Source organism: Stigmatopora argus, chromosome 14, assembly GCF_051989625.1.
Source record: "Stigmatopora argus isolate UIUO_Sarg chromosome 14, RoL_Sarg_1.0, whole genome shotgun sequence".
Lineage (NCBI taxonomy): Eukaryota > Metazoa > Chordata > Actinopteri > Syngnathiformes > Syngnathidae > Stigmatopora > Stigmatopora argus.
In genome coordinates, this window is record NC_135400.1 from 16,241,375 (window position 1) to 16,269,286 (window position 27,912).

A 27,912-nucleotide genomic window follows, 5' to 3' on the forward strand; every position below is an offset into this window, starting at 1 on the left:
AGATGTATGCTAGGCTAATTGTATACTAAATCCCCCCTAGCGTGAATGCTAGTTTGTGGCATTGTCCCTGCAATTGGCTGGCCACCAATTCAAGTGTGCCTGAAGTCCGCTGGGATAGGCTCCAGCACCCCCTGCGAGCCTTCTGAGATAAGCGGTTCAGAAAATGCATTTTTAAAAATGCGCTTAATAAATCAATGCATTGATCCAAATCATAATTGGCCCACCCCAGTAAGTTGCTAGCTTTTTCACCGAGCGTGGGTTTTATTCAGGAAAAATCCAAGGTAAAGCACCCCCGAGGCTAGCAGGTCCCGGGCCCCGTCCGACGATAGTTGGTGGGAACTCTGAAAGCTCTTTCCCATACACAAAAGAGAGCACGGCGAGTGTTTTGACTGCTAGCCGAGCCGCGTAGCACTTTGATTGGCTAATGTGGAAAAAGCCCCCCGGCCCCTTTATGGAGAACCAAATCAAATCTGGATCGATAGGCTCCCCGACTACGTCTCAGGGCGGTCACGGAAATTAACGAAATTTGCCGAGCCCGCGTGTCATAATGCACAAGCGCATCGATCGCCTCTTACGCAAGCAACGGCGGGCGAAATGTTGCGGACGCATCTTGGGAGAAAAACAGGTCGTCCTTTTCAATGTGCTTTTTATTGCAAAACAGAGAGAAGACCCATGTACATCATTTACAAAATATGTTTTATCTTGACAAACAAAAGAAAAAATATGGTCGGAAAAGCGCTGAGGTGAACTCGGTCGTGGTGGGGGGGAGGAGCTTCTGATAACAACAGCGTTTTAATGGATTTTCCAGTGGACATTAGTTATGAATAAATGTGTTGTGTGTGTGTGTGTGTGTGTGTTCATTTTGATTCAATCCAAATGTCATTAACCCAAGCGGCTATTTTTGGACCGTATTTCCAGACTATAAAAGGCACTTTTTTTTGCCTGAGCCTGTGACTAATAATCCAGTGTGACTTTATTTGTTTTTTTTTCCTCTTTCTGTTAGTTATCTGAAAAACAGTTATGCTAACAGACGTCTCGTTAGCCCGTTGTCCTCCATTTTACTTTTGTTACTTTAACGTATGTTTGTTGTTAAAAAATTGCCCTCCCGAAAATATACTCCAGTGCGAGTTATAGTCCCCAAAATAGGGTACCCGAACATATTTTTAACACATCGTTTCAATCAATCAAAAACGTTTCTGTGTCGTCGACAGTCGAAATTGGACAACTAGCGCCGTCGGAGAAATAAATATTAACGTTTTCAATCTCGCCCTTCAAATAAGAAAAGTTGTTATTATAATCATAAATAATTGCTATTATGCTTGGACTTGTTTTTTTTTTGCCCCACACGTCAGTCCGTGGGAAAATGGGATTAGCTTTAGCGATAAAAAGGTCGGGCTGCGCGAAAGGGTTAAAACCAGGCGAAGCTCCACCCACCGCCGACTGCGGCCAAGCGTGAAACAGTTCAATCGAACGTGCGCAACGCTGACCTCCATGTCGACGACATCAACCGTTCGCCACCTCGCGCCCGATCCATATTCCCGTATCGATGCGAGCTACATTTTTTCATGTTTGGCTTTGGCTAATAAGCCCGCGCTAACGGTCACGGACGGCGTGCTCCAAATAGAAATGAACAAAAACGGCTGGGAAAACACACAAACACGTTTGCCTATTTAAGAAAAACAACAACAACTAAGAATACATGTTTGGCTTTGACAGTAAAGCGTGAAATATGTTACTTAGCAGCATTTTGTTATTGCACGTCGGAATCCACCATCTAATAAAGAATATAAATAATATTTTTTTTCGTTAAAGAGACCCGCTCATTAACGTTGACTCTCCGATGCAAAAAAATAAATTGAGCCGTTCCAGATAACGCAAAGGCCCCGTCAAACATGACAACTTCAAATTGTTCGCTCCCATCGACAGCTATTACCACTTTAAAATAATATTTTCTGGTCATGCAAGAGGAAGCTAGCAGTTATTAAGCGCTAACATCTGTAACCACAATGATACACAGAAATTGTGAGACAATAGTCGTTTTTTGGGGCGCTTCTGCTGTTACATTTCTAACTTAACCGAAAATGTAGGTTTCAAATGTAGGCCACGCCCTCAAATGACTCATTTAACTGTTAAACGCTGAGAAAGTGAAAATAAACATTTGTTTGACCGTCGTGTTGCTAAAAAAACATGCTAAAATGGTCCCTGATGGGAAAACAGACTTTATGCTAAGCAGGAATTGAGGCTATTGCAGCGCTAAAATATGGATTTAAAGGGACAGACATTAGTTCTATTGTGTGCTTCCTAGTGGAGATCGTTTTGTTTTGTTGAAAAAAAACACGATTAAATTGTTTCTGTTGACTAGTCGTAAAGTTACACGGTACTAAATGCTAGTATTTCTGGGAAGTTGACATTGTTAGCATTTTTGCTATTTTAGCTATTCAAATGCAAGTATCCTATTAGGTAAGTGTGTAGCATTGGAGTTTGGATAGGAATTTCTCAATTTTTTTTGTTCATATCCTTGGATCTCAATTCTTTTCACCCATTTTTTAAAACTTGCTTTTGGCCTCCTCACAAAAATCTGTCATTTTCTTCATATCATGTGATCTTGATTCATTTCCCCAACTTTTTATTTTAACTAGTAGTTTCTATACAAGGGAGTCTGTCTACCATTGTGTATTAGCATTAAGCTAGCAGGTATTGTATTTGGTATTTTATTGCACAATACGTGTATTTTTTGGATGTGTTTAGTTCTACAGTTTACCTCACTGGGAGTGAGATAAATTGCTCAAAATCCATCCACATTGGACAGTCCAAAAATATGCGAAGCTAATCATTAGCATACGCTGAAAAATAAAAATGGCGCGGCTGATCGCCGGAATCGGATGGGGGATCTTATTCCTGGATCAAAGTCATTTAACGAAGCGTCGTCTGTCTCTTTAACGTCTAAGAAGCATCCAATCGGATGGCGCCGCGCGGCTATAGTTCCGATTCGGCAGTCAAAGTTCTGGATTCCAAGCTGGGCAAAGCGTCCAGTTCGCTCGGAAAGACGGGGCGGCCCCCCGGAGCTCCGCCGCCGCCGCCGCCGTTGTCGTCGTCGTCACCTCGCTCGGCCTCCTCCGACTCCTCCTCCGTGTCGATCTTTTCCAGGGCCACCTCGTTCTCGTAACAAAAGGAGTTCCCGTGGCGGCGGCCCGAGTCCGGCGAGGTCTTCCGGGCCAGCTCGCGGGCGCTGCAGTGCGGCGTGCCGGACACCTCGTAAGTGTTGTCGAAGCGCGAGTAGTCCACTTTGTAGAAGTTCTTGTCTTGGAAGAGCACGGGCTCGAAACGGTGTCCCCACAGGATCTCGCCGGCCACGTAGGAGCTGCGGCACTGCGTGGTCATGGCGGTGGCCTCCACCATGCCCTCCAGGATGACCACGATCTCAAACTCGGAGGTCTCCAGCTCCCGCTGGTTCATCTCGTAGAAGGGGCTGTCCTCGTCGATCTCGTGGACGATGGTGATGGGGGAGACCAGGAAGATGCGGTCGATGCCGCTGTCGAAGCCCACGTCGATGTCCACCTGGTCCAGGGGGATGAACTCGCCCTCGGCCGTGGTGCGGGACTTGAGCAGCTGCGCCCGCACGTGGGCCTCCACCAGGTGGCTCTTGCGCAGGTTCCCCACCCGCCACATCAGGCACAGCTTGCCGTCCCTGACCGCCACGGTGGCGTAGTGGCTGAAGACCAGCGTCTCGTTGCGCTTCTTGGGCTTGGCCATCTTGGCCATGACGGCGCCGATGATGAAGGCGTCGATGATGCAGCCCACGATGCTCTGGAAGACCACCACGAAGACGGCCACCGGGCAGTCCTCGGTCACGTAGCGGTAGCCGTAGCCGATGGTGGTCTGGGTCTCCACCGAGAAGAGGAAGGCGGCGGTGAAGCTGTCCACGTTGGAGACGCACAGCTGCGTCTCGGCCTCCAGGTCGCCGTAGGAGAGCGCCACCAGCCAGAAGACCAGGCCGAAGAGGAGCCAGGAGAGCAGGAAGGAGAGGCAGAAGATCAGCAGCATCCAACGCCAGCGGATGTCCACGCAGGTGGTGAAGATGTCGGCCAGGTAGCGCTGGCCCTTCTCGCTCATGTTGATAAAGTGCACGTTGCAGTGGCCGTCCTTGCGCACGAAGCGGCTCTGCCGTCGTCGCCGCCACCGCGTCTCCTCCCCGGCGGCGCCGTTGCCGTAGCCGTTGGGCACCGCCACCGCCGTCGCCGTCGCCGCCGCCGCCTCCTCCGAGGACACGATGCTGTAGCGGTGGCCTCGCACGCTCCCCATGGCCGCCGCCCGGGAAAACGGCGCTGGCGGCGGGAGAAAGGCTTTCCGTGCGGGGACGAGGATTGCCGTCGGGTCACTCCTCTCCGAGGGCCGCTGGAGACCTCATCGGCGGGGAGGGCTGCGGAAAGCAAAGTCGTTGGCGGAAACAAAAAAGTGGCAAAAGTGAAGATCAAGTACGTGCAGTGGTGTGTGATTACCTTCCAGCTTAATAATGCATTGGTACCTGGAGCTAGCTGCTAGCGCTAACAGTTAAGAAGCGACTGAACTAGTGCACTTTTTTGGGAGAATGCTTTGACTTTTTTTTAAATAGCTCACAACCGGTTTGTTTGCGTCTTTCTAATCACTAACTTTGACATCTAATTCCCACAGTTGCAACCCCAAGAATCACCACAAACAAGGATGACCCGAATTTTGATCAGCCCAACTTTGTCAACAGAAATTCTCCACTGTGAGTACTATTTTATATTACACTTGAATTGAATTGAATGCTTTTTATTGTCATCATAAAAGTATTACGAGATTTAAAGCTTCACCACAAAGTGCCCAAATACAACAAATAAATAATCAATAAATCATCAAATAAATAAGTAGGTGAGATTTGCAACTCAGACCCACAAAATTAGATCTCCATTGGTAATTTCCACCAAAAATTATTCGTTGACATTGGAGTTTATCAACTAGTTTGATAGCATTCCTTAGGATTTTTCCAGAACTGGTGTATTGTTGTATTTTGTTTATTATTTAGTTAGCTTTCAAGACTGTACAAAAGATTGCATATTTTGGCCTCGCGGTTTTTGTTTTGTATTCTTTTTATAGCTCAGGAATGGCTTTAATTTCCCCAAATGCCGCCATTTCTCCCACAAAATACTTTTTGCTCGCCACCGATCGACGCTGAAAGTGAGAACAATTTGTACTTGGAGGACGGTCAACGGCGGCCCACGAGTTAACGAGCCGGGACAACGTCCGAGCGTGAGATCTTCATTAGAGTGATAACAAACGGCGTAAATGATCCTCACGGCTATTTTGGAGCCGCCGTATCAGTTCCACTCTCGCTAAGCTTGCGTAATATGTAACAGAGGAGCAAGGGCGGTTAAATTAGAAAAAAACATATCGACCCAACGTTCCATTAGAACTCACGTCGGACCGCCGGATGAAAAAACGGGACGGGTTAAAAATTGGGCGCTGGGCTTTTCCTTTTGGGTTTGAAAGCCCAATCGGAGCCTGGAATCGCTTCCCTGAAAGTCAGGGAAAGTCATTGGGGATCAAATTGGCGGATGGCCGCCCCCCCCTGCTCCCAAATCCCTCGGCATCATCTTTGTTTTGCTCGCCGGATGATGTCACCGCTCCACATAGCAACACACACACACACATGCGAGTTTAGTCCTTTTACTTCAAGTTTGCCGCCATTGACGGCGGTGGACGTCCGATCGATTTAAGTTGAGAAGAAATGATTCCGCGTCAGTACTTTTGACGGGGATAGCCGTCCAATCCATTTGGGCCAATCGAATGATCAGAATTCACAGTCCAAGTGACATTATATTAATTTAGGATGTTATATTGATGCTATTAGTGGTGTGCAATAACAATGTGCAATATCTTAGATTGTGCAATATTTTAGAATTTTAGAATTTACCTTGCCAGATGTGACTTTTTCTATTTTTATATAACTTATTTATGTTTTTTTTTAACTGGGAAAACGCACTTTGTGGAGTAGCACCACCAATTTCGTTATACGCAGCTGTGTATGATGATAATAAAGGTTTTTGATTTGATTTGATTTAAATAAAGAGTGGTTTTGATATTGTTTTTCTCATTGCGAATATGACTATAATTTTCTATGCCAGCGTGAAAGGCATATCTTGTTGATGCGTTCGCAGACAATTGGATGATTGTAATTCAAATTTTGATTGATGCTAAATGTTCTCACAGAATAAAATGCAGGCTAGGCTAACTGCTTGAACACTCTAAATTGCCTAACCCTAGCTATGATTGGTCGTTTGTCTACGTGCAATTGGCCGGCCACCCATTCAGGGTGCTCGTCGTTGGCCGGGATCGCCTCCGGCACCCCCCGCGAGCCTGGTGAGGATAAGCGATTCAGAAAATGAATGATTGTTTCTCTCCATCTTTTTTTATTTTCCCTTTTGCGCACGTAAAGCTGCTTTTATTATTTTTGTCCAGATGACCCCATCAATAATGATGCCCCATCAAAACAGATAAAGCGATCATTATCCTAAATATTTCACTTTGTTTTCATAACTTTGGGCAGATCTTCCCATTTTGGCGTTGGGAAGATTGTTAGATTTGTGGCCATGTTACGACCAAGACAACTGCCATTTGTGATGGGCCAAAAATTGCGATACGGAGACGGACGGCGCTCACCTGTTAGGCCTCGCGGAGCAAAAGTGCTGGTTCCTGATTTTTCGGTGTCCCATAAATGCAAGGGAGGGCCGCTCGGTCCGTTTGCTGGGGCCGTCGTGGTCGGCGCGCTCGCTCAGGGTGCCGTCCCAGGCATCCAATTGTGCCATTACCCCGACCCCGGCCAGAGGAAGAGGCTCTTTTGTGCCTGTTCTCTCAGGGAGCCCAGCTGATTAAAAGAAGGGGGGAGGGGTAGCAGGTCCCGGGACACGCCCCCTCTCACTATTAGCCAATAGGAAGAGGGAGCGACTTTTCACTCGCTGCACAACTCCAGGGAGATGAGCGGTGCCTCCTCTCAAGAAATTGATTCACATTTTAACTAAATGGTTCGGTTCATAATCTGATTGAAATTAATCTCTGTTTAGTAGGGGTAGTTTTTTTTTTATCTATATTTTTGTTAGTAATAGTTGTTATCATTACTGCCATTACTTTTTTTTCTTGTTATTAATAGGTCTGGTGGTTTAGTAAAATAATGATTATTTATATTTCTATTGTTTCAATGGTTTTTGTAACTGAGTCAGCCGGTTAGAGTTTAATTCAAATAACATTTAAAAAAAAAAAAATTCTTTGTCATAGTATTAATAGTAGTACATATATGCAACTTTTTGTAATTTAGGACCAAACAAATGAAGGCAAGTGCTGTACATGAATGCAACATAAAACTGTTAATGTATATTTGAAATCTGAATTCCCTCTTCTAATATTGACATTATTCGACCTCAAATCCATTTGAAATGAGATGGCTAACATTAAATACTTATGTTTCTATAGCATTGACAGTGGTAGATGCCCAATCGCGTTGGACTGGGAGGACTGAAAGCATTCTAGCCCTCCCAGTTCAAATGGCAAAATGTTTTTTTGTGTTATAAGTGGTAAAAAAAAATTTCTCTCTCTGGTAGGTCTATCAATGGCACCCAATGAGTTCATATTGGAAACAGCAGTGACGGTAAATTATTAACAATTCTGTAAGAATGCTCATTGTGTCCACCAGATAGCAGTAATGCAGCTTCGAAATGTTTTTTCATTTATTTATATAGTATAAGTTAAATCTATGCATTTCTCCATGAATAACGTCAATTGAACCGGGAAAGAAAACATTTCACCCCTTTATTCGGAACATTCTGTACATAAAAATAGCCCTAAGTGTAAAGCACATAAATATATTTGTTTTCTGTCTTTTTTTCCAGCTCCATTTGACTACAAATACGTCTGCTGCACATCTTTGTCTGCACGGCGGTGGCGGCGTCGGCCTCTCTTGTCAAGGTACGAGCGGGAAATGGCCGCCCTCCTGCTTTCCTTTTCGTACTGCTGGCCGCTCAGCATGGGGGTGGCCACCCACGCGGTTTGGTTGAAAAGCGCGAAGTCCGCCTTGTAGTGCTTCTCGTCCGCTCGGACCACTTCCCGGAAGCGCTGCGCCCAGCGAATGTCGGCGGGCGCGTAGGAGGTGCGCGTCTGGTGGAGCATCCCCGTGGAGTCGCCCGTGTACGTGAAGGACACCACCAGCTCAAAGTCCTCCTCCGGGAGCTGGCGCGGGCCCACCTTGTACAGCGGGCTGCCCGCTTCCAGTTTGTGGACCACCGTGGCGGGTGTGGCCAGGACCAAGTCTCGGTTCTGGACGTCCACGTCGTGGTAGGAGATGGCCACGGGACCTCGGGGTCCTTTGGCGTAGCGGACCAGCTGCGCCCGAGCTACGCCCTCCAGGATGTGATTCCCGCGGAAGTCCCCGAGCCGCCACGACAGGCACAGCACGCCGTCCCGCCGGTTGACCACGGCGAACTTGCTGAAGCCCACCGTCTGAGCCCGCTTCCGCGCCGACGCCATCTTGGCCACCACGATGCCGATCACCACGGTGTCCAGGAGGCAGCTGAAGACGCTCTGGACGGTCAGCGCCACCACGGCGGCGGCGCAGTTCGCCGTCAGGCCCCGGAAGCCGTAACCGATGGTGGCCTGCGACTCCACGGAGAAGAGGAAGGCCGAAGTGAAGCCGTGGACTTTGAGGACGCAGGGATGCTCCCCGTCGCCGTTGACGTGCTCGATGAGCCAGTAGCAGAGGGCGAAGAGCAGCCAGGAGACGATGTAGGACAGTGAGAAGACCAGGAGCATGACCGTCCAGCGGATCTCCACCAGAGTGGTGAAGATGTCCAGCAGGTACGGACTCCACTCCCGGGGGACCTTGTGGAAGACCACGGGGAAGCTGCCGTCCTTCAGCATGAAGCGAAGCCGCCGGCCCTCCTCCTCGACGGCGTCGAAGGAGGCGTCCACCGCCACCTCCACCTCGTCGCGTCTCCCGGTGCTCATGGCGACCGACGTTCACGACTCTGTCAAAGCGCAGGTGAAGAAAGAAGCGTCACGGGTTCAAGTATTTCTGTCTATGAATCAGAAATTTCTCGATCGCTCCCAAACCGTTTCAATGCAAAAAAAAAAGGCGGCGCCCATTTTGTGAGCTCAGTTATACCCGCATATTAATGACATCATCAGGAAGCGCGGGCAACTAGCCCGGTGTCAGATGTCCAATTTCTGGACATGCTAGCTTTAGCTTCTCTTGAGCTTTTTGTTAAAAAAGAAGTTATTGTTTGTTTGTTTTTTCAGTTTATTTAATTATTTTTTGCAAACAGTAACCTGGTTTAAGGTCATTCCATTTTTGTTTCTTTCCAGCTTGCCTGCCGATTAAAATTCCTGACCTGCACGGACCTTGCAGATGCGAAGGTTTTGGGTGAGTAAAGATTTTCATTTAGTTTAATTGCAAAATAGCAAACTCGGTGTCCCCGATGAACTTTGCAAAACCACGTCTCCACACTGACCAATCATAGGATTCAAATTCAATCCGTACCGCAATGTGTCCAATTTTTCAGCAATGAAGTATATTTTATGGCTCAAATATGGTAATGAAGGTTGTAAATACACAGGTCAGTAATTCTGACTCATTTTGGAGGGCGAAGCTGTGCCCGCGGCTAAAAAAAAATGACCTTAACAATGACAGTCAGTCGATTATTGACTACAATTTACGTGGCAGTCCTTCCAAAAGTACCACAAAATTAAAAGTAGAGCATGCTGTCAATCAAATTGTCACATCTAGACGTCGTCTGAGAACGGAAATAAAAATGCAGTACAAATATACAAATTTTTAAAACTTTGCGCTGTTTGTTTTAGCATTTATTTACTCACACACACACAATAGTTCCAACAATGATGGTTCAACCTATAAAACAAATGGACCACGTTTATTGTTTTACTGTCAACAAGTTTTTTTATGCTCTTGTTGTACATTAATCAGGGATTTTTTTCGGTCATTTATATAAAATATAAAGTACATTTACCTAGCGTCCAAATATATGGACATCCCATATATGCATGTTCCGGTTTCCTCCAACATCACAAAAATATGCATGCTAGGCTAACTGTATGCTAACTTGTCCTTAGCTCCGAGTGATTGGTCGTTTGTCTCCTCGTGCCCTGCGAATGGCTGCCCAACGAATTGGTGTCCGAATTCAGCTGGGATAGGCTCCAGCACCCCCCGAAATGGAATATAAGCAGAAAAATACTCTAGTTTTGGCCCCTCGAAACACTTTTCCCGCACATAAGTGCCCTAAAAAAAGGATAAAAGCGCTTTTTGACATCCTCTCACGTCATTAATCTATTTTATTTTTTAACAGGCGTCAATCATTATCCCGAAACGGCTTTCACCTTTTACGTGGAGTAAACAAGAGTTAAAGTTTAACCGTCCACGGCACGTATGCCCGAGTCAGTATTTTTCTATCCAGTTAATTCTTTCACTCCATCAAACGGCGAGCGTAATCTTGACAGCTGCTCAGATAGAAACCAGTCGGAGATTTGCGCACCCGGAGCCGATCAAAAACATTTCCGAGGCGGCGTAGTTGTTCACTCGCTTGCTTTATGGTCTCATTGTGTCAGCCGGGAACACGTTGCTGATAACGTTGCCTTTATGGGGATGTTCTCGTATTTAGTGTTGACAACACATTATGACTAAGTGACAATTTCACTTTGGAAAATTACTGTATTTGTAATTGCAGTGCTTACAAACCAAACATAAAATAGTGCTTGCAATCCGCATTTATCTGATTTTTACCTTTTGCATGGCACATTTTAATCAATTGCCTGCCATTGACCATTAATGGCTCACAATCTTGATATAGATTGGATTGTATTAATATGGTTTTCATTTTTATTTAAAAATCAACTTTAAAGTGTTATTGTTGGCCAAACAAGAGTATTTTTTGTTTTTATTCGTTTAAATTGTTAGGTTTTTTTCCCCTTATTATTTGATCAATTTATACGTGTATTTCATTTTGAAAAAATATTAAATTGCAATAACCAGTCATAATTTAATACATAAATGCTATATATTGCAAATTTGCTACAATTAGCCACTACTTTGAAGCTTTCAGTTAATAGTCTGGTTCGTCTCGTGTTGATATTTATATCCAAATTTATTTAAATTGTGTTTTTTCAATTATTAGACAAATGACAGAATCACCGCATTATTATAATATTTAAGAATGACTTCAAAATACATGAAGTATATATAATAACACCCATAGAATTTAGCATATATTGCGCTGCGTTCTCCACAGGAAGGAATTGCTTTTGAAATTCAATTCAAGGAAGCAAATGTCTGATCATAAAACAACATTGTGCAATATTGACATAATTATAATACGTAATAAATAGCGGGCAACTTACTTGTGAATTCCCGACGTAGGAGGCACATTAGAAATGCTACTTGAGGGGTCCAAGTGAGTTCTGGTCCTCAGGCAAAGTCCCCTTCCTCTCCCTGATATCGCTTCAGCCGCTTCTGACGTCTTATTGGACGATCTGGCCCGATTTATGACCCGTGCAACGTTTCAGAAATAAAATAAAAACAACGCTGCAAAAAATACCCTCATCAAAAACAAAAACATAAAAACACAACGCTAAAAAACATGCCCTCATCTGACGGTCCCGGAAATGGACGCCGATAGGCAGGTTATTAATCGCAGCTCTTTTTCTACGTGCATTTCCGTGATTCATTAGACGGGAAGTTAACCTTTGCTCAATCAGGCGGAGAGAGAGCGAGACCCGCCGCCATGGGATTTTCTTTGGTCTGAGTCGTCGATAAAGTTTTAAAGCGTTTTATGGCGGCCCGAAAGAGGTCAATGGCGGCCAAACAATGGCCTAAAAATAAAAGCTTGTGCACGGTTTCTTCTTCAGGTGCGATGATGTGCAAAGACGCAGATAAGCGGAATTCCTGAGAGATAACCTTTAAACCCGACGCGTCCTTTATTTCACACGAGCGGATGCTGAAAAATGCCTTTAGCCAGCGTCGATAATAAATAATAAAAGTACATGCGATACGACGTCGATAAACTGCAAAGATTATCGGTTTCAAGTGGCTACTAGTGCAGTCCTGATATTGATAAAAGGAGAGAATAAGATGGATTTATTGATTATGGGGCGGGTCGAAGGGAAAATCCGAAATCGGGCGTTGCTTTGGCCTTAATATTGCATTTGTTTCAATATTATGAAATGTAACTTTTAGTTTTTTTTAATTCACTTCCATCCCAGGTCATAAGTGTTGTGGTAGTTAGTAAAAAAAAGGGACATTGAAACCACTTTGGTCGAATTATGTATAATAATTCATTCATTCATTCACTTTCTGAATTACTTTATCCTCACTAGGTTTGCGGGTGGTGCCGGATCCTATCCCAGCTGACAGGGACACCCTGAATCGGTGGCCAGCCAATCGCAGGGCATGAGGAGACAAAGGACCAATCACAGGTAGAGGCAATTTAAAATGTCCAATCAGCCTACCATGCATGTTTCTTTAGGAGACAAACAACCATTCACTCGAGGCAATTTAGGGTGCTAAATTAGCCTAGCTTTCTCGCATCTCGAAATTTTTCTCGTATCTAGAGTGATTTATTTGCTCGAAATTTTCCTCGTATCTCGAGCATCTCGTAGGTAGAGGTACCACTGTATTGTGGAAAGCTTGCTCTTTATGAAAACCTACATTTTGTGGAATCGTTTGAAATGAAAGCCTAGTCTTATGGGATGTTATGCCTTTATATCAAACCAAAAGCCTTTATTGTCATCATACACCGATGCGAATATTGAAATGGGTGAAATCTTCTTTCATCAAGGGTGCTTGCTCTTAAATGGGTCAAAATGGTCAAAAGTTTGCACTTTGATGGCCCACGTTTGAAATAGGTCCCAAAAAAGTCTTAAACTGGCTCTTGACAGTTTATACCAGGCAGGGGTGGCTTTGCAAAGGTGACAAAGGCACATACATAGGTGGCAAACTTGAATCAACGGGGGTTGGGCCAACGTGGGTGGAGGGCGGGGGCAGCTTTTGGTTTTGCAAGCCATCCAGCACCGACCGAGCTGGCAAACTTGAAGAAACGGGGGTTGGGCTACGAGAAGCGCCTGATGCCGATCCACTGATTGCACTTGTAGGACACTAGTATTGTGGAAAGGCTTGCTCTCTATGTTATATGTACATACGAGAAAGAACATTTATATAAACTGGTGGTTTGTTAAGTCAACACTAGAACAATAACAGCGATGCGGCTATTAAAACCAGTGTGCCAATTGCCCGGCTTCCCAAAACCTTCTATTTTTTTTTATTACAGTGACCGCAAAGTCTTTGTTGGGCTCCGTTGGGCAAACTCTGACGTGGTTGGCATTGTCCGATGGCAAGACAAATAGCAGCTGGCACATTGAAGGTGGCTGTAATGAAGCCGCGTGCTTATGTCAATAATTGTTTCTCACGCGACGACAATGTTTTGTTGGCGCTCGCTTCAATTGTCTGGCGGCGCCTACTTAAAAAGGCCGGGAGGCCAAAAGAAAGACAGTCAGATTTTTGTGTTTCCGTCCGGAGCGACTATGCCGCAAATGCAACGTAGCCTCCGTTTAAGGAGTACCGCGCTTTTATGGACGTTGCTTTTTGCAGGTGAGCCCGATTGAAGCATTTTAGCCTACCGTATTTTAAGTCTTAACGTTTGGCTGGGCCTGCGACTTATACATAGATGTATTCTTTTTTTCTTTGAACACCTATATAGCCTGTTAGGTTGATTTTTTTTTTTTAGGCTGTAGTTATCTAAAAACTGTTTTAGTTGCGCCTTATATTGTGGAAAATCCAATGGTTTTTTTAGGCTGTAGTTATCTAAAAAAATGTTTAGTTGCGCCTTATAGTGCGGAAAATCCAATGTTTTTTAGGCTGTAGTTATCTAAAAAACTGTTTTAGTTGCACCTTATAGTGCGGAAAATCCAATGTTTTTTTAGGCTGTAGTTATCTGAAAAACTGTTTTAGTTGCGTCTTATAGTGCGCAAAATCCAATGTTTTTTTTAGGCTGTAGTTATCTAAAAAACTTTTAGTTGCGCCTTATAGTGCGGAAAATCCAATGTTTTTTTTAGGCTGTAGTTATCTGAAAAACTGTTTTAGTAGCGCCTTATAGTGCGCAAAATCCGATGTTTTGTTTTTCTCCCGTCTCTGACCACCAACAGCCTCGTATATTATTTTTTTATTTTAAGGTTTATAGTTATTTTAAAAACTATTATGTTGATGTCAGATGGCTATTTAGCACGTTGCTCTCCATTTTTGACGTATATTTGTTGTGAAATCTCCGAAAAAGGAAAAAAAATAGCCCTCTTTAAAAATGCAACTTATCGTCCAGTGCAGTCGATTCAATCTTCATTGTGAATTCTTTGGTTGGTGCGATTTATAGTCCGAAAAATATGTGTTTTTGAGATCCGAAAAACGGCACTTTTATGCAACTTTAGACGTTTTTGACCTGCGTTTCCATCAAACTTCAGGACGCGGAAGCTGGACGGACACCTGCACCAGCCGCCGATGTCTGGCGAACATGCTCGTGGAGAGAAAATTAATAACTCAGCCGCAGCTCTTAAACTGCTCGGAGGCCATCTTCGTGACGTTACTCGAGTATCAGACCATCAAAGTTGTAAGTTTAAAGGAAGGACAAATTGTAGCAGTTTTGACTCGCTACGTTTGAGCGGACGCTATTTCATTTCAGGATACCAAGAATCTTCGTTTAGTTTGCCATTTGGACGCCATCATCGTAAGTAAACGACGCCCCGGTCACGCCGACGACGCTCTCGATGTTGTCCTTGATTTACACTGTTCTGGCAGGAATGGTACGACGACGACCTCGAGTGGGATTATTTCGTTTACCCGTACGATGAGGTGATCTTGCCCGTCAGCAAAGTCTGGACGCCGGATATATTTGTGTCCAATGGGTAAGAAGTGCTTTTTGGTCCGTCTATTAATAGCATTGTTCTTTTTGACCTCGTACTTACAACGCCGCGTGTTCATTTTGGGTTTGGGAAGACAGACGGAGACACAAAAAACAGAGATAAAAGGTCTCAAGGTCTGAGTTGGAGTTGGATTTTTTTTAAGGACAACACATGTTTATATTCATTTTAAATGAACATATACAGTAATCCCTCGAATATCGCAGATTCACTACATCACATTTTTTTCATTAAATGTTGTTTTTTAAAGTTCATAAAAATGTGAAAATCCGCGGTGAAACTCGCAAGCAGAAGCCACACCCCTACGCTTGCTACTATGACTCAGCACTGAAGTAAAAAAAATCATAAAAAATATTATTATTATTTTTGACCCTATTTTGCAGTTTTTCGTTTATCGCGGCTATGTCTGGTCTACATTAACCGTGATAATCCATTGATTACTGTATATGTAAATATGTAAGATTGTAGCCGTGAGCTAATTTCCATCTTTTGTCCCTTGTGTAGGTACAAGATAAACGATGACACACACTAGATTAGATTAGATAATTTTATTCATCCTATATTCGGAAAATTTCACTGTCACAGTAGCAAGAGGGTGAGAATACAGACACAGGAAAATACATTTTTAGACATAAATAAATAGGAAACAGATAAGTAAATAAATAAATAGGAAACAGATAAGTAAATAAATAAATAGGAAACAGATAAATAAATAAATAAATAAGCGTGTTGCATGAGATATACATGTATATATGTATATATGTGTGTATATATATGTATATATGTATATATGTGTATATATGTGTATATATGTATATATATATATATATGTGTGTGTGTACATGTGTATATATATATATGTGTATATGTATGTATATATATATATGTATATGTATGTATATATATATGTATATGTATGTATATATATGTGTGTGTATATATATGTATGTGTATATATGTATGTATATATATATATGTATATATATGTATATTTATGTGTATATATGTATATATGTGTATATATATATAGAATAATATATATATGTATATATGTATGTATATATGTATATATGTGTATATATATGTATATATATGTATGTATATATATATGTATATATAAGTTTTGGGTATCGAGGTCACAAATGTTGTTTTCAAGACGACTCAAGAAAGAACAAACTGGCAGGATATTGAGTTAGTATCAGGAAAGGTCATTAAGTCAAAGGTCACGGAGGTCAGAAAAAGGAACTTCTTGATAACGAATGGAATCCCATTCGCAGGTTTGGTGATACGATGAGAAGAGATGCTGGAAATATCTGTTATTTATTTTATTTTTTTACCCCGCCTTAGCATATCAGCAAACACGGAGAACAGCTTTCGGGACCTGATCGTTTACAAAAACGGCAAATTGAGGCACCGAATGATCATCACGGCCGAGGTCAACTGCGAGTTCAACCTCTTCAACTACCCGTTTGCCGAAGACTCGTGTCCCGTGGTCATCGAAACCTGGTCCACGGAAGGCAAGTCTCTGATTCAAATGGATGCTTTTCCGTATTTTGCTACGACCGCAAATGAGGTTTGGACTGGAAATCTCTCCCCCAGGATGCGGTATAACCATGATCGTCGAAAATTTCAAAATCTCTGACGGGAGCCACGGTGACTGGGAAACCATAGGTGCTGACCTTGTACCCGCAAACGCTGAAGGATACTACATTTCAGTGAGTCGTCATGTTTGACCAACGTCCGTGTACAGTAATACGTCGTTTATGGCGCTTCATCGGTTCTGCCGCAGTCAGTGAATAACCGCCATTTTTATGGAATTTCATAGCTGTCAACCTCGACCAATTGCTCCCCTTATTATTGAATTCAATTACCCTAATTAAGCAATTAAAAAAACACAAACGTAACCCAGCACATATTTTACCCGCAGAGGGCGCACGTAAAAGTCTAAAATTTTCTCCAAAATGCACGGCGTGCCCAATCAGTATGCACTAAATTCAAGATGTCGCTGTATGACGCTAACAGCTTGACTGTCTGGGTACATTGCTTGCTGACGCGCTATATTTATATAATGAAAATGGCGGAAGTGAATGACATGTCAAAGTATGACAGCATTAGCCATCGACGATGACGTTTTCGTCCGCTACCAGTGACCGAGACCATCCGGATTAGAGCCGAAATGGGTACAGCGAGATGGGTTTTATAAAACTCGAATCCCGTTCAAAGGTTATTATATGGCATACACCACGTGTCAAAGTGGTGCCCCGTGGGCCAAATCTGGCCCACCGCATCATTTTGTGTGGCCCGAGAAAGTAAATGATTGAGTGCCAACTTTCTGTTTTAGGATGAAATTCAAATGAAGATTGTAGATTATTTCCTGTGTTTCCTCATTTTAAATCAATAATTGCAAACAATTTGTACTCATTTGAATGTCCAAAATAATCTATCAATTAACACGATCGAGAAAGCTGTCAATTTATTAATCGATTTAATTTTGGCAGCCTAGTTGGAAGACATAACGGCCCTCCGGATGTAATCGAAACTACCACGTGGCCCGCGACAAAAAATGAGTTTGACACACCCTAGCGTACACCATTTGAAATGATAAAAAAAACTATAAAATACAGTTGACAGGTAGGCATTGTTTCCGCCGCGATGTCGTCGTCGTGGCGATCCAAAGGCCTGTAACCTTCTCCGCAGGTCCGCTTGAGGATCCGTCAGCAGAACCCCTTCATCACGCTGATGCTGCCCAGCATTCTGATCATCCTGGCCGACATGGTGAGCTTCGCCCTGCCGCTAGGTTGCGGCGAGCGCAACTCCTTCAAGGTCACCCTGGTGCTCAGCTTCACCATGTTCCTGCTCATCCTCAACGACCAGCTGCCCGGCGACAGCGAGTGCAGCCCCATCATAAGTGGGTCCTTTCGCCGCCCCGCCGTCTAGGGAGCCGGATGACCCAGGGTGTGTGTGTGTGTGTGTGTGTGGCTTTGCTCTGGCAGAAACGCACTTCTGCGTGTGCCTGGTGTTGTTGGTGGTGAGCATGCTGGTGTCCATGGTGCTCACCCGGGTGGCCCAGGACGGAGGACTCGTCTTCTGCTGCTTTCCGAAGAGAGCCCAGGCTGCGAACGAGGGGAAGGGAGATGATCAGGGTGAGTAAGTGGGCGGGTGAGTCGGGCGGGTGGGCGAGAGAGCCTCAGATTTTCATTTAAGCCAAGGGATGTCATTTTTTTTTACATTTTATTATTATTTATTTTTTACATTTTATTATTTATGTTTTACATTTTATTATAATTTATTTTTTACATTTTATTATTTATTTTTTACCTTTTATTATTATTTATTTTTTAATTTTGAAATTTTATTATTATTTATTTTTTACATTTTATTATTATTATTTATTTTTTACATTTTATTATTATTTATTTTTTACATTTTATTATTATTTATTTTTTACATTTTATTATTATTTATTTTTTACATTTTATTATTATTTATTTTTTACATTTTATTATTATTTATTTTTTACATTTTATTATTATTTATTTTTTACATTTTATTATTATTTATTTTTTGTGATTGTCTCGTCTGTCTGGGCAGAAGTCGGCGGGGACATTAGCGTCGTCCGTATCGACGACTCCGGGGAAAATCAGATGTACCGTAAGGTGATGGACTTCCTGAACGCCATCAATGCTCGGGAAGCCGATTCCGAGCGCAAACAGGCGCTCGCCGACAAGATAGACAAAATCTTTTTCTGGTTCTATTTCACCGCGGGCACTGTGTACTTTTCCGCCATGATCACCGTCATGGTCAAATACGAGTGTCGTATCAGTCATGTTAATATCTTCGACTGAACGCCAGCGGTGGGAAGCGACTAAAGTACAAATATCTACTTGCAACGTTTATTCCTTTCATTTAAAAAGAGAATGATACCTTCTTCGCTATCTTGGCAAAATAGGCTTATTTCTTTTTTTTTCTACCTAATGGCACAGTGTGAAGACTATAAATACTGCAGAGGTCAAATTTTATTTATATCTGTCACCATAGTGCAAAATAACTGCGTTCAATGTACCTGATACAGAAGTTTTCTTTTTCATTTCCGTTTTTTTTTTTAGTCAGTGTGCATTATTTGACAAATAATCAATTTCAGCCTCACAGCAGTAAATATTCTCCCATGTAGGTCGCTTATATTTACTTGTGTTTAATCAAAACGAGGCAATTGCCAACAAGGATCAACATTTTTTTTCCATTTTTTGACATTAGAGACCTGTAAAAGTCACGTTAGAGGGAAAACATTTTAAATATTTCCAACTCCCATGTTAACATTGCACATTATGTTCTTGCATGAGTATTAATAAAAAAAATAACATACATATTTTTTTGGCGTTAGCTTGCCTTGAATTCCTTTATAATTCTTTGTTGAGGCAAAATATTTGGGTAAAGAATGGCAAAGGGCAAGTCAAAAATATCAAGTTTCATGCATGTTTATTCATTTAGATTGCCTTTTATTATACATTAAAAAAAGTACAAACTTTCACCCACATTTTTTTTAGATTACCCACCACAAGTTGTTCTCAAAAATCTTAGCCTGGACAGAAAAAAAGCCTTCAGGAACATATTTAACTGCCACAACAAAACAAAACTCAATATACTCACTAAAAAACACATGTAGATTCTCAGTACATGTCAAAATTTAACTCAAGAAAGTTTATTCAATTTTTTTCTTGCTAACAATAAATGTTCAAAAATTAGAATGGCACTTTCTAGGCTTACAACAGTAATTTCCCTCCCAAAAAAATATGGTCATGTAAATTAAAGCGTATTGCATCCGGGGAAAACATGCCTTCCCCAACCCAGTGCATAAATGTACATTTAAAATAAAGTTAACCCAAAAATAAAGGGAAAAAAAATCCTTCATCCCCAAAAATTCAGCGCTTCGGTGCACAATTCTCCTACGTTGCCTTTGTTGCCTTAAGATGAAACGAGAAGACAAAAAATGTTACATATCAATGCAATTCCTCATTCAAGAAGTGGTCACGTACCTGTTTTAGAAGTTGTGCGCCCAAGTAGTTCTTGGCCACGTGGCTCAGGTCCAGACTAGACTTGCCCCTCATCTTACATCGAACATAACCGTACAGGTTGGCTCCTTGTAGAGCAAGGCCCATGATTCCGACCGCCTTAAAAAGGAAACAAAATTTAAAAACAGGACTCAAAAACAGTCATGTTTTTTCGAAAACTGACCAGCCATTTAATTTGAAGAGTAAAGATAATGCTGAAAACAAAGATGGCCCAAAGGATTGGAAAGACGATGAGGCCCAGCCAGAAGATCTTGGACTCGGCGCTGCTTGTCAAATTCAGACTGTCGCTCTGTTGAGGACAACATGCAATTCCATTTAAAAGATGGCTTCATTTTATTTTTTATTTTTTTAAGTGCCAGTTTACCTTCCTGGCCTCGAACACCCAATGGCTGGTCCCGTCCTCGTCCACCCGATTCCACCAGCGAAGGCCCACCATCAATCTCCCCGACACGTTCTGGAGACAGTTTTCCCAAATATATACATCTTCTCAGATTTCTTTATTTCTCCCTTCTCACCTTGACGGTCCAGAAGTCACATGACAGGAGGAGGATGATGGTGACCATGCAAGCGATGAAGTGATCGCTGACGTAGTCGTGTAATAAGTAAACAAAGATGGCGCTGGTTCGGAAGAATAGATGCAAAAAAGACACCAGGGGATACCTGCAACAAAGGTAATTATTTTCATACTTATTACGTCGTTGCATAGCTACAGTGGACTGAAGCAATGCCATTTGGTGGGCATAATATTGTCCAGGTAATTAAGATTATTATAGTGTTTAAAGATGGCGGTGTTTTACAGAATTTAGACAGTAGTGGTGTAATACTAGCACAGTGCAACGTGTCAAGTTTGATTTTGACAGCAACATAGCCCCGTTTATCGGGATGATCCAGTAGAACGTGGTTTTAAATAAATCGGTCGTATAAGAGTATTTTTACCTGAGATCGGGTTTTGGGGGAATAGTTTTGTCGTCATCTCCAAAAAGAGGAGCATTTTGGGAGCTCTGTGGACAGAAAAAACACACACGAGGCTAAACGCTAATGCTAATTTCTCCAAAATGTTTACGTGACAATGCCTCTCCTATTACAGTAAAATATTGCGATTACGGTGTCAAAAATTTCTCGAAATCAAGCCACGTTTTGTTTAAAATTGTATTACCTTGTGCATTTCACCACGACGTGTGGGTGAAATAAGTCAACACGGAAGTTATTTGTAAACAAAGCGTATACGCATGCGCACACCACATTGGAACGTCTTCAAGGACCCCTTTGAAACAAGAAACAGTTTACCCACACGACAGGAGGGGAGTAAATGTCACTATTTATCTTTTTAAAGCTAAATTCTATCTGTAAAGTTCATTCAATCTCAGTTCAATTTCCAAGTTTATACATTTAGGTTTGGCTAAAACGTCATTTATCCATCATATGATTATGCCAGGTGGATGAAAGCTCGAATTCCGAGCAGTTCGTGAACGGCACACGAGCACGCGTCCGAATGTATCATCCTTCCTCCCTTCCTTCAACTGCAACTCCGCCCGCTTTCGACGTCCGCATGTTAAGAAGCAAAGCCGGGTAGCCCAAACTGAGCTGCCTGAAACGCTTGCTGGAGACACCCGGAAGCCACCTACAAACGATCACGCCATGAACCGCTTCAAGACGTCCAAATTCAAAAACACCACTCCGAAAATCACCAAAAAAGACGTGAGTAGACGACGAGAATTTGGCGTTTGCTCCCTTTTCTAGCATTAGCATCGGTGCTCGACTGTGTTTTGGTCGGGTGAGTGGGCTTGTGAGCATGGGCAACGCCTGCTTAGAGTGTCAAACTTCCCGCTTTAGAAATATTGCAATTGACAAGAAAATATTTATTCACTTCTGCCGGATTTAAATTAAAACAACCACAACAACAACAAATGCATCTGAATGCACTGAATGTTAATCGGCCGTTACATTTCGTGCACAGTTTAATGACAATAGCCAGTATAAAATACATTTAAAACGGAAATAAAAGTGTTTTATTTCAGGTGGCATAGGCCGAAAACAGCTTTTCTGGGTTAATTTTATAATAGTAGCTATAAAATCTTAGGAATGCTCGTGCAGTTTGTGTTCATCCAATCAGTGCAGCCGCGTTGAGAAACGGCAGGTGACGCTGTGCAGCCGCTAATTAAAATCACGATTCCTCTGCTAAAGCAATATTCTGAAAGCCTATTTCGAAAAATATATCACGTCAAATCTTTGAGAACATCCCTATTAAATCCACCAGAACGTACACCAAAGTTTTTGTAACGTGTAACATTGCATATATTTGTACTTCCTCAGCATTTACGGAACTTCAGTGTCAGTTGAGACTTTCCTGTTTGGTTTTGATTACGGTTGCTGTTTAATTTTATGTCAAAAAAGTGCTACAATGGCCAAAACCCTTCCAGTCCAAATGGATTGGACGTCTATCGCTGTTAATGGCATCTAAATTAGTCAACATTAAAGCCATTAGAACAGCCGGAAGATTGTTGATGTCATTATTTAGTTTGAGTTTTGTACGTTGTCATTTGGCAAAGTTACAATGTGGTCAAAGTAAAAAATAACGGATTATTTTGAGTGCAGTTGTGTCGAAGGTGCGGCTCACGGGCTGGAATTGGCTCGCCACCGGTCCGATTTGGCCCACGAGGTTGTTCTGCTTTCCTCATTAACTTTGATTCATTTTGTTCTCTTTTATTATGACTTGACGTCGATCGCAATTCCAGCAATGGATCAACGACATCCGTGCCAGATCGTTCTCCTGTCAGGGGAACCATATCAAAGCCAGCGCCAAAATGGTGGCCTTCAACACGGAGCAGGCCGGTGAGAAAAAAAAACATGAAGTATATTTAATATTATGCAAGCAAACTGTTTTTTGGTCCAAATGAAGCTCCTCAACTCACCACTTTCTCCGTTCCCAGGGGGTGGCATGCTGGGGGTCACGTCCGTGAAACCTGCCGCGGACGGACAACGGAGCGTCATGCACATTTCCTGCCATTCGGGTACTTTTTAACAGTACTTCAAAGTTTCTAATTTTCAGTTGAAAACTGTTCCTGTCCAAATGACCCCAAAAAAATGACACTACAGTGCATGTTCAACCTGCATTCCATAAAGTCCCTTCTTTCTCCAATAGATCTGGTGACCGATTTGGACTTTTCTCCGTTTGATGAGAGTCTTCTAGCGACGTGCTCGGCAGATGAAACGGTAAGCTCCTCCTACAATCGTCGATACGAGGGATGTCTCCATGGTGACACCTGTTTTTGTGGATCTGCTAGTAATCAAATACCTTGAAAATGTGTTACAGTGGACCCCCGTTTTACGAAATTAATCCGTCCCGAAGTTGGGGTCGTGAGGCGAAATTGTCGTATGGTGGAAAATAGAAATTATTGCTATAGTTAGAGAACTAAAGTTTGAATTCATTTAATTAATTTTCAACTGAACGAGCGATAAACACGACGAGAGAGAGGCAGCATCTGTTTCAGGCGTTGTGGGAGGGATTTCGGCCATCTTAGTGACGCCGACCAATAGCAATTCCACAAAAAGTGGACGGAAAAACGTTGTATTACACTTCGTAACGTAAAATAGGCCCGCCGTAACACTTTAGGGCAAGGGTGTTGGTTCGCGGGCCGCTTTAACGTCAACTTGATTTCACGTGGGACGGACCATTTTAGATATGATATTTAGATTTTTTTTGATAAATGGATAAAAAGAACTGGATTAAAAGCCCTGAATATTCAGTTTTTTATAGATCTAAAACAATGTTTATTTTAGCTGTTTTTATATATATTTTTAGATTTTACAAAATGATTTTTGAACTAAAAACACAGAAAAAATGGATTAAAAAATGACAATTATTGATTTAAAAGGGGAAAAATCAGGAAATGTAATATACATCTATACTCTTCATTTTAATTTGATCCTAAAACAGAAAGTCGGCACTCATGATTTACTTTCCCGGGCCACACAAAATGATGCGGGGCGCCAGGTTTGGCCCCCGGGCTGCCACTTTGACACCTGTGCTTTAGGGGTTTCCACTGTAATAAGGAGGGGAAAAATAGCACAGCTTAGATGGCCATCTTGCAGCTTTTGCCTACAAAATGGCTAAATTTGCAAATCGCAAATTGACTGACGGCGTTCTGACCCTCCACGTAGGTGAAGCTGTGGCGTTTGTGCGAGCCGGAGTCCGAGCGCCGGCCTTCCGTGACTTTCAACCCCGAGCGGGGACGCCCGGAGACCGTGCTCTTCCACCCGACCGCCGCTGGACTGCTGGCCGTTGGCACCGCAAAGTGTCCAATGGTTTGGGACGCGGAGCGACCCGCCGCGCCGCTCGCAGGTAGTTGCATTGCCGAACCTTTGCGTCTTGATTTTTATTTATTTAATTTTTTTAGTCCGTGTTTGTCTCGCTTTCTTTGTGTTTGCTACCTTGTCACTTTGAGTGTTAAGATAGAAAGGGAGTTGTTGTTTTCTTTTTGTTTTTTTGCCTGGGTCTGCTTTGGACCGCCCCTGTCGCCGTGGCTCCGCCTTTGCGAGCAGCAGAGGTAAATTTACGGTTGTGCAAAAAAAATCCCCTCATCCCTGTTTTTTTCTATATTGCTAAATATCACCTATTCTCCTATATTCCTTCCCCTTTGTACCTTAAAGGAGACCAAAACAAAGTCATTTATGTCCCCTTTAAGTGGAAATCTTGCGTGTAAGCGACCAAGTGCACGTGTCATCGCTTCACCCGTTAAACATCACTGAAGCCAATTTTGCCTTTTGTTCTTTTTCTTCATTCTGGACCGTTCTGTTTTCATCCTATTGTTTGGCAATCTTCAGCAAAAAAAATATCATTCCTTCTGTGATGGCTCACGATTCTCTTCCATTTGTTCAGTTCTGGAGGAGCACGGTGACCAGTTGCAGAGTCTGAGCTGGAAACAAGACGGTTCTTTGCTGGCCTCAACCTGCAAGGTGAGCACATTTGGACATTTTTCAGGGGAAAATAAATAAGTCAGGCTTTTACGCAGGAGCAATGTATGCCGTTTCCGTATTTGACCACAGGAGGGCAGCAAAGAACCACATTCCGCAAAGCCCTATCTATATTTATTGTTTGCCAAACTGATTCCATTCATGAAACATCACTCCTTACCAGCCATCCCAGTTTAAATGAAATGCTCATCTACGGCTATCCGTATCTATATTTATAAATATGTATCCCCGATTTTTGGTGGCGTCTCCTAGCAACCGACTCGCTCCTCCATTGGAATTGCTTGTGAATGGCTCCTTTCAGCCTCCGCTTAAGTGTCAAAAATAACATCTGGAGATCCAACCTACGCTTGTTGCCATCCTGTTATGACTCTGGTAGCCCCCCAAACGGCCCCCACCCCCAATGTTTACCCAAAGGGAGCACCCGAGGGTTCGGAGCCACATGTGCGCCGACCCTATTTGCTTTTAATAAGCCGGATCGGAGAGATCGAAAAGGGGCCGTCTGAGGGGGGGTTATACGACACCAGAGAGTCTGGGCTCCGACCCGGCCTGGGCGGGGGTAACTTCTCTTTCTTCCGGGCAGGTAGACGAGCTTGACGAGGACCATTACCATGTCGCGGTAAACGCGGGGGGGGGGCCATGGCTCCCTGACCCGACGCGATGGTGACGGGCTCATTTGTTACCCGTCACGGCCAAGGCAAACAAAGTAGTAGATTCGGATAGACGATCCCACTTATGCGGACGCGTGCGCTGCGGTTTGTGGCGACGTTGATTGGGATTTTAGAGTTAATGAGAACGTGTCGCTCAAAGGGTCGTTTTCATGTCAGTCGACACGTAAGGGGTTACTCGGGTTGCACATTTTACGATACTGGGTCCCATCCAATGGCAATGGCGGCTAATGAGTTAGTTTGTGAAATGGCAATGGAGCAGTAGGAAGAGCTTTAAAAGGGGTAAAATGACGAGGTGTCAAAGGGCATGGCGTTTTTTTTCTGGTTGCTATTAAATTCCTTCAATTGGGACATGAATCAAGGAAATTCTGTCAGATTTTTTTTTTGCTGACTTTGTAAGAGTTAGTGATTCGGTTTTTTGGGGTTGCAAATTAGGCTGTCAAATAAATATTCGGGGCCAACGTTACTTTGGAGTCCATGTCAAATTAGCTCCATTTTGGTAATATACCGTAAAACCGTCTATTTCAACGGCGTGCCGTTCTATTTTTCAAACTTTCCCCCGTAGTGCCGTTCAATTGGAGGGTGCCGTTCTATTTTATATTCTATTCAAATAGAGGTTTTACGGTATTTTTGGTCTGTCTCTCGCCGTCAATGGCAACCAATGACTTCATTTGTGGACTAGCAATATAGCAGTCGAACGGTTGTTGATGTGTTCCTTAATTTGAGTGTTGCATAAAAGTCTTGAATCGATGAATCTTCAATAGGGATTGAATTTCTTCTGGCATGTCTTCAAATCCCTCAATTGGGGGCCTAACAGAGTGAAATTCCATTTGAGAAATCTTCTAAGAGTGAGTTGTTTTTTTTCTTCCAGATAGCTGTGAAATCCATTTTCTTAGCTTTATATGGAACACATTTGGAGCTAATGTAAAAACAGCTCCATTTGAAAAGACATTTGCACGATCTGGCACGGTCCCGTAGCAACCAATCAGTTCAAGAGGCACGTTTCTAGCGCAAATGCCTGTCGGGGAACTCCTTTGAAAAGCTTCTAATGTGCCACCGTGGGAGACGCGAGCAAGATGGGGGTCTGCCAGCAAAGTGTGTTTGAGGAGCAAAGAGAGTGCAAAATTGTTCCACGGCGAAAACGGGCAAAAGTCATTAAGGAAGAGCCGTCCGTCACTTTGGTTAAACAGCTGCTGCTTGGGCAAACGTACACTTAAACCAGGCTTCACAGGGTCTATTTGTTTCTATGTTTGCGGACCCTCGTCGGAGGTTTAGTGGTGCTTGGCCTCGTCTCGAGATGGCGGAACCGTCGTAAGCCTGACTTTCGCAAACAGAAAATAGACGTCAATCATCAGACTTATCGTACTATTTGGATTATAAGTCGCACCAGACAAAGATTGCACTATGAAGAGGGAAAATATTTAAGTAGCATTTTTGGGAGGGACGTTTTTTTTAAATTTTGCGTCAGAAACCAAGAATAAAAATATGTTGAAGTAATAATAGTACATGGAATATCTGACTGTCAATAGCCTGTTATGTTTTTTTTTGTAGGGTATAGTTATCTAAGGTAAGGAATATGATCTTAAAAACCGACAGACTACTGAGGGACTGTGTGGTAACCTTAGTCTCAGTCTGCAGAAGGTCCCCACCTTGTGGACTTTCTGTGTGTGGCTCCAGTTTTTTTTAAACTAGGTCTACAATGTCGTCTGTGTCTGTCTTGCTACTGCAACCAAAACATTTCCCCAATACGGGATGAAATAAAGTTCTAATCTAATCCAAAAAAACTGTTAGCTATTTAGCCAATTGAATTGACAATAATAGCATTCAATTCCATTTAACTTGTAAACTAGCTAAACAAATTTCAGATAACTATAGCCTAAAAAAACTTAACAGGCTTTTTATTGGTGGTTAGATGGAATAAAAACATAAGTTGCAGGCCCACCAATGAAGCTAAGCTATGAAAAAAAAGTGCCACTTTTACTCTTTCAAATACAATACTAACATTTATTAATTAATTAAAAAACAAAAACGATATAAATATCCAAGCAGAAACAAGACAGTAAATATTCTCCCTAGTTTTTAATTAAAAAAAGAGAAAAGCATGAAATAGTTGAGCTCCACATGCCGTGGGTTTATTAGGGGTTCGCAATTACTTTTACAATGTCTGATACCGCCGTGTCGAGTAAATAAACTTGCCGGGGCCCCTGTTGAGGAAATATGGT

The 27,912-nt window shown here is 42.7% G+C and overlaps 5 protein-coding genes across 13 annotated transcripts in view; 2 read left to right on the top strand and 3 right to left on the bottom strand.

Moving 5' to 3' along the window:
* Positions 1-2,598: 2,598 nt before the first annotated feature.
* On the bottom strand, positions 2,599-6,857 carry LOC144088459 (inward rectifier potassium channel 2-like). The gene is made up of 2 exons (XM_077618888.1): positions 6,682-6,857; positions 2,599-4,420 (listed from the first exon to the last, which is right to left on the bottom strand). The coding sequence occupies exon 2, from the start codon at positions 4,300-4,302 to the stop codon at positions 2,977-2,979; it is 1,326 nt and encodes a 441-aa protein (XP_077475014.1). The 5' UTR covers positions 4,303-4,420; positions 6,682-6,857; the 3' UTR covers positions 2,599-2,976.
* On the top strand, positions 4,329-19,351 carry LOC144088460 (5-hydroxytryptamine receptor 3A-like). 2 transcript variants are annotated; one of them, XM_077618890.1, is made up of 13 exons: positions 4,329-4,475; positions 4,672-4,750; positions 7,905-9,049; positions 9,373-9,430; positions 12,394-12,492; positions 14,527-14,672; positions 14,745-14,789; positions 14,861-14,967; positions 16,330-16,499; positions 16,582-16,697; positions 17,680-17,890; positions 17,976-18,125; positions 18,574-19,351. In XM_077618890.1, the coding sequence occupies exons 6-13, from the start codon at positions 14,577-14,579 to the stop codon at positions 18,825-18,827; spliced, it is 1,149 nt and encodes a 382-aa protein (XP_077475016.1). In that variant the 5' UTR covers positions 4,329-4,475; positions 4,672-4,750; positions 7,905-9,049; positions 9,373-9,430; positions 12,394-12,492; positions 14,527-14,576; the 3' UTR covers positions 18,828-19,351. The 2 variants fall into 2 exon arrangements, with proteins under 2 accessions (XP_077475016.1, XP_077475015.1); XM_077618889.1 differs by lacking the exons at positions 4,329-4,475; positions 4,672-4,750; positions 7,905-9,049; positions 9,373-9,430; positions 12,394-12,492 and adding an exon at positions 13,585-13,663.
* On the bottom strand, positions 7,889-9,033 carry LOC144088461 (inward rectifier potassium channel 16-like). Its single transcript, XM_077618891.1, has one exon. It carries the CDS (start codon positions 9,013-9,015, stop codon positions 7,915-7,917), a length of 1,101 nt encoding a protein of 366 aa, XP_077475017.1. The 5' UTR covers positions 9,016-9,033; the 3' UTR covers positions 7,889-7,914.
* A 90-nt stretch (positions 19,352-19,441) lies between the features above and the next one.
* On the bottom strand, positions 19,442-21,337 carry LOC144088462 (Golgi apparatus membrane protein TVP23 homolog B-like). Its single transcript, XM_077618892.1, has 7 exons — positions 21,208-21,337; positions 20,988-21,052; positions 20,567-20,711; positions 20,416-20,505; positions 20,215-20,340; positions 20,016-20,150; positions 19,442-19,943 (listed from the first exon to the last, which is right to left on the bottom strand). Exons 1-7 carry the CDS (start codon positions 21,214-21,216, stop codon positions 19,926-19,928), a joined length of 588 nt encoding a protein of 195 aa, XP_077475018.1. The 5' UTR covers positions 21,217-21,337; the 3' UTR covers positions 19,442-19,925.
* Positions 21,338-21,342: 5 nt separating this feature from the next.
* Positions 21,343-27,912, top strand: part of coro7 (coronin 7) — an 86,269-nt gene continuing 79,699 nt past the window's right edge. For all 8 annotated transcript variants that reach the window (XM_077618880.1, XM_077618879.1, XM_077618882.1 and 5 more), the window contains exons 1-6: positions 21,343-21,749; positions 22,787-22,883; positions 22,982-23,062; positions 23,194-23,264; positions 24,213-24,393; positions 24,931-25,007. In XM_077618880.1, coding sequence (XP_077475006.1) covers positions 21,690-21,749; positions 22,787-22,883; positions 22,982-23,062; positions 23,194-23,264; positions 24,213-24,393; positions 24,931-25,007 — 567 coding nt within the window. In that variant the 5' untranslated portion in view covers positions 21,343-21,689. The remainder of the gene's footprint in view (positions 21,750-22,786; positions 22,884-22,981; positions 23,063-23,193; positions 23,265-24,212; positions 24,394-24,930; positions 25,008-27,912) is intronic.